Source organism: Etheostoma cragini, chromosome 19, assembly GCF_013103735.1.
Source record: "Etheostoma cragini isolate CJK2018 chromosome 19, CSU_Ecrag_1.0, whole genome shotgun sequence".
Lineage (NCBI taxonomy): Eukaryota > Metazoa > Chordata > Actinopteri > Perciformes > Percidae > Etheostoma > Etheostoma cragini.
Genome location: NC_048425.1, coordinates 48,655 through 54,802, shown reverse-complemented (window position 1 = coordinate 54,802; position 6,148 = coordinate 48,655). Strand labels below are relative to the sequence as shown.

The window sequence follows — 6,148 nt, the reverse complement described above, 5'->3', positions numbered from 1 at the left end:
ACACACACACACACACACACACACACACACACACACACACACACACACACACACACACACTTTACTAACAGTCTCTATCAACCCTGACTTAGAACGTTAAACATCAAATTTAAAGTTGAAAAAGCAGCAGAAAAAAAACAAAAAAGGAAAAACAAAGTTTAGAAAAATTGCACGAGGACTTAAAAATGACACAAAAATTAACATAAAAAAGGACGTAGGGACACCGAAAGGACAGGAATAGAGCGATGAAATTACGTCAAAATGATGTAAAAAGGACGTAAAAATCAACGTAATAAAATCGCCAGAGTGACGTAAAAAGGACGTGAAAATGTATGTAGAAATATCAAAACAACCAGAACGTCTCCGAGCGATGAAGGTGTTCTTACTGTTCTCTCCGTCCTCGTCATCGTCGTCCTTCTCCTCGTCCTCGTCCTTCTCCTCGTCTTCGTCCTTGTCTCCGTCGGAGGAGTCCGTGTCGGAGGCGCTGCCCTCGCCGCTGTCCACCGACACGCTGCGCTTCCTCTTCCTGCCCTGAGGGGAGGAGGCGGGGTTTAACACCGGCGCCGCCGCGTTAGCATCGCCGCTAACCACAGAAACCTACTCACCTTCTTAGTCGTCTTCTCTTCTTCTTCTTCTTCGTCTTCATCCTTCTTTTCATCCTCGTCCTCCTCCTCGCCATCCTCCCCTTCTTCTTTCTCCTTCTCTCCGTTCTGCTTGGCGTCCTCTTCGCCGTCCTGAGAGAAGAACATTTAAAGTGGTGTCAGCAGGAAGTGATGTCATCACGGCCTTGCGTTGTCTTTCCGTCAAAATCAACACTTTTGTTGACGTTTTTAATTTTTTGTTTTTTTTGGGATGTTGATGATAATCACAGACTGGAATATGTCAACTTTTACTCAATACTATTTACAACATGAAGGCAACATGAGGGACAACATGAGGACAGCATGGGGACAACATGAGGACAACATGGGGACAACATGAGGGCAACATGAAGACAACATGGGGACAATATGAGGGCAACATGAGGACAACATGAAGACAACATGAGGGCAACATGAAGACAACATGAGGACAGCATTGGGACAACATGAGGGCAACATGAGGACAGCATGGGGACAACATGAGTACAGCATGGGGACAACAGGAGGACAACATGAGGACAACATGGGGGGACACAATCTTCATCCGGCAGTGCTGAGCCTACATTTCCCATGAGTACTATGTTTTGTACTGATAATATGTAGAATACCTTCTCCGAGTCTCCGCCCTTCTCTCTGGGCGCCGTCTCCGTCCGACTCCCCGCCGTCTCCGAGCCCGTCGGACCGCCTGCGTCCCCCAGACTCCTGTCTCCCGAGGCGGCGGGGGGGACGGGGGGGATAGCCTTAGCGCCGGCGGTGCTGTTCGCCTCGCCGCCGGACGCGGCCGTCGGAACCTCCAGAACCTGCAGGTCGAAGTCCGTCCCGCCCTCCATCTTTATCACGGCTGCAGAGACAGGGACGTACACGTATGAATGAGAGACTACTTGCGCCCCGGTAGTGTCCCCGGTGAAAAGGGACATCATCATCAAAGGCTGTGGACGGACGGACGGGGATTGCACAGTTAGGCAGGCAAAATGTGAGTCAAACCACACTTGGAGACTTCATTACCCAGAAGCCTCTGCAGTTAACTAGATGTTTCCAGCCTCCAGTTTGATATAGGCGGGGGGAGCAACTAAGCTAAAACATCCTAAATCTCTTCTGTCAGAAAGACAGCCTACCTGTATCCTTGCTGACTCAATTACCCAGAACCCCCCTTGCCTCGATACTACCTGCACCCTTGCTGACTTCATTACCCAGAACCCCCCTTGCCTCAATTCTACCTGCATCCTTGCGGACTCCATTACCCAGAAGCCCTTGCAGCAGCGAGCCTACCTGCGTCCAACAGCTTGATGATGGCGGGCGCGTGCTCCATGTCCAGCGCCACGTCGTCCAGCCAACCGTTGTCCAGCAGGAACATGAAGACGGCCAATCGGGTTTTGAGCGCGCTCAGAGACTCCGCCCCCCTCGCCGTGATGTCATCAGGGTGGTACTTGGAGCGGAACCACTCGTGCTCCTTGTGCTGCAGGAAGAAGTCCTGGAGCTGCTGTCGCCGGAAGTCCAGCTTGTACTGGTTGTAGCGCTTCACCGACTCCGTCTCGTCCACGCTGTCCTCCATGTTCAGCAGGAACTCCTGGAGACACACCGAGACACGTCTGGGACTACAACTCCGCCATGTTTAGGGAATAAAACTACAAACAAGCAGGAACTCCTGGAGACACACAGAGACACGTCTGGGACTACAACTCCGCCATGTTTACAGAATAAAACTACAAACAAGCAGCTCAAACGCCAGAAAAGGAGACAGTTTGTGGGAATGTTGACACACATACACATGTACACACAGAGACGGACACACACACACACTAAAAACGTTCCTATGGCAACAGGAAAAATGGCTGCTCTTGTGTGAAGTGAACGCAACATTTTTCATCTTCCTGCTGAGATATATGTGACTTTTATTATGAAATCATGCAGCGCCGCGTTGTTTTGCTCAAAAATCGGCATTTTATGCGGCAAAAGTGCGGAAGAATACTTATTAAGTAAGAACAACTCACCTTAAAGCTCCGCATGGTGGGAGGACCTGGGGGGGGGAGGTCTGGATCCATCATCCCCAACCTGACACACACACAGACACACACAGACACACACAGACAGACACACACACAGACAGACACACACACAGACACACACACACACACACACACACACTTCATGTTAGACTACCTGATGCTCTGGCGTCCCCCCCTCTCATTCCCCCTGCTCGACTCTCAGTCTCCACGGCTCCAAACGGAAACCTTTGTTGACACCGACCCTGACACCAATGTTACCATGGTAACAACACCCCTAAAACCCGCGGTGTGACCGTAGCCTTAACTGGCGTCTCTCCAACGGGTGGGAGGCGGGTCTCACCTGGCCTGCAGCGGGTGTCCTCCGTGGTGCGGGTGGAGGCGGGGGAGGTCGGGGTGCCAGCCCGGCGGCCCCCCCCCCTGAAACGGAGCCCCGCCCCCCCCGTACGGCATGTCGAAGCGGTACGGCTCGCCCCCCCGGTGGTCGTCCCACTCCCTCCTCATGCGCTTGTGCTGAGGGCTGATGTGTCGCGGCGGAGAAAACCGCTCCCGACGACCACGGTCGTAATCCCTCCTCCTCTCTCTGCCGCGGTCCCAGTCCCTACACACACACACATACACACACACACACACACACACACACACACACACACACACACACACACACACACACACACACACACACACACACACACACACACACACAGAGAGAGAGACACACACACACACACACAGAGACACACAGAGACACACACACACACACACACAGAGAGAGAGACACACACACACACACACACACAGAGACACACAGAGACACACACACACACACACACACAGAGAGACACACACACACAAAGACACACACACAGAGACACACACACACAGAGATACACATACAGAGAAAGAGAGACACACACACACACACACAGAGAGACACACACAACATTACTTTACACTTAATTGATTATCAGAGTCTGACGTTTTATTTTGAAAAAACGGATTCTCTTCCTTTGATTTTCAGAGCTCGAAGAAGCCAACAGACAGACGTCTTTATTCAGGAGGAGACAGAAGAGGAGACAACTTCAGAGAAAAAGGACAGGACACTTCAATCGCAACCGCCTCTACCCGTCTGTCTCTTTGTCTCTCCGTTTGTCTCCGTCTGTTGTGAAGCTCAGGCGTTCACAACAAGTATGTCATCCCTCCTCTTCCAAACTCCGTCTCCCTCTCTGTCTATCCATCTATTTCTCCATCTATATCTCTGTGTGTCTGTCTGTCTGTGTGTGTCTCTGTGTGTGTGTGTGTGTCTGTGTGTCTCTGTGTGTGTGTGTATCTCAGGTGTGAGTACGTACCTGTCGGGCCAGTCGTCCCTCCTCCTCTCCTCTCTCTCTCTCGACCGCTCCATGTCGCTCCTCTCTCTCCTGAACTTGTCCCGCCTCCTCCTGTCGAATTCGTCGTCGCTGTCTCCCATTGGTCTAAAACACAAACAATGGATATATATATATACACATACACACACATACATAAGTAAACACACACACACAATGGATGGATGCCACATTTAAACATCTCTGTGTGTGTTTTTCTGTCTAAATGAAGCACGTTGGTTTATGAAATAAACTTCCAACAGAAGTGTGAACGTGAAGAAACTGTTGATGCAACAAATACTCTGTTTACTGCAGTAAAAGTATTAAAACAAACTGTGGAAAATACTCAGCGTTCTGCATTCATGACGGACTGAAGGACACGTAGTATTGGTTGGATGTACTTGTAGACATATAGATATAGAAATAGGTATTTTATTCATCTTGAAGGAAATTTTAGGAATCCCGTGGCAAGACAACATAACACAACAAACACATATACACACATATACATACATATACACACAGTGCACTCTCTTGAAATATTACAACTTCTTTAGACCTTTTTATGTTACTGTACTTTATTATTGATCTTTTTCCAGTTTCTAGTAACATTTGGACTATTTCAGGATTTTCTTTCTTGAAATATTGAAGTACTGTAAAGTGAATTTCGCAGTAAAAGAATCAATGCTTTAAGAAACAAGCACCATGGGCTGCTAACTAGCCTGTTAGCTTCTGCCCGAGGCTGCTAGCATGTAAAACTCCTCTCAAACTGACTAAAAACACGGAAATAATAAGTTAAATCAGACAAAACTACGCACATTAGAAGAGAGCTGAGACTTTAACGCTAGCAGTTAGCCACGAAGCTAATAGCGGAGCTAGTAGTTAGCTGAGTGGCTAATAGCGGAGCTAGCAGGTAGGCATGAAGCTAAAAGCGGAGCTAACAACGGAGCTAACAGGTAGGCATGAAGCTAAAAGCGGAGCTAACAGTTAGCCATGAAGCTAATAGCAGAGCTAACAACGGAGCTGGCAGGTAGACACGAAGCTAAAAGCGGAGCTAGCAGTTAGCCACGAAGCTAATAGCGGAGCTAAAATCGGAGCTAGCCCGGCGTGTTAACGCATGCGCCGCTCGGGCTTCTATTCGCTTATTGTTCGCACGCGCTCTGGCTGCCGTGTCAAAGAGCAGTTATTAAGATATTTACCTGAACGCGTGCGGGTTCACCTGGAGCTCTGTCTCCGAAACAACTCACCTAGAAGCTCGGCAGCTAACAAACACACAGCTATCCCGCCGCTAGCACCGCACTTCCTGTTTCCTGTAACTCGGGGCTTTTCAGATTAAAAGTCTAAAGAGAGAAGGCCGCCGCCTGCAGGTCAGGAGGGGAACAACAGCTCCACCTCCAGCTGGGAACCCTCGGGGTGTCTTCGGGCAAATTGGACCCATTTTCAAAGTTTCTACATTAGAACATTTGGGTTTTATTTAACCAAAAATGAATAAAAGTCAGTATAAAGAGATGTATTGCAGCGCTGCACCATCTGATTTACTACATAACATAAAAACCTTAAATGCTAATGTTTAGAATCCAAATCTTCTTCATTGGATATCTATGATCATATGTTGATGTCTTTAGAGGCGTCTGGTTTCATTATATTCACCTTTCACTAGGAAAGACACAGTTTTTTAAATCTATAATGTTACTTTTTATTAAGTATGTCTGGTTTTGAGTGTGTGTGTGTGTGTGTGTGTGTGTGTGTGTGTGTGCGTGCACGTGTGCCTGCGTGTGCCTGCGTGTGCGTGTGTGTGTGTGTTTATTGCTTTCAAAGCTCATCACTTATGTACAGTTCATATTTCATAACATTTCCTTTGCCAGTTATCATATTATTCTATTTGATAGATAATAAAACAGTTTAAGGTCTAATTTAGAGAGGACTCGTCCTCTATGTCCTCTGGGACATTTAGAGAGGACTCGTCCTCTATGTCCTCAGAGACATTTAGAGAGGACTCGTCCTCTATGTCCTCAGAGACATTTAGAGAGGACTCGTCCTCTGTGTCCTCAGAAACATTATGGAGGACTCGTCCTCTATGTCCTCTGAGATATTTAGAGAGGACTCGTCCTCTATGTCCTCTGAGACATTTAGAGAGGAC

At 48.2% G+C, this 6,148-nt stretch overlaps 1 protein-coding gene across 1 annotated transcript in view; it reads right to left on the bottom strand.

The window, feature by feature from the left end:
* LOC117935137 (serrate RNA effector molecule homolog) overlaps positions 1–5,299 on the bottom strand; it is a 6,305-nt gene extending 1,006 nt beyond the window's left edge. The window contains exons 1-8 of the mRNA XM_034857267.1: positions 5,228–5,299; positions 3,994–4,116; positions 2,988–3,245; positions 2,633–2,693; positions 1,911–2,208; positions 1,250–1,482; positions 606–734; positions 354–531 (exon numbers count right to left, since the gene is read on the bottom strand). Of these exons, the coding sequence (XP_034713158.1) occupies positions 354–531; positions 606–734; positions 1,250–1,482; positions 1,911–2,208; positions 2,633–2,693; positions 2,988–3,245; positions 3,994–4,112 (1,276 nt within the window). The 5' untranslated portion in view covers positions 4,113–4,116; positions 5,228–5,299. The remainder of the gene's footprint in view (positions 1–353; positions 532–605; positions 735–1,249; positions 1,483–1,910; positions 2,209–2,632; positions 2,694–2,987; positions 3,246–3,993; positions 4,117–5,227) is intronic.
* Between the last annotated feature and the right edge of the window lie 849 nt (positions 5,300–6,148).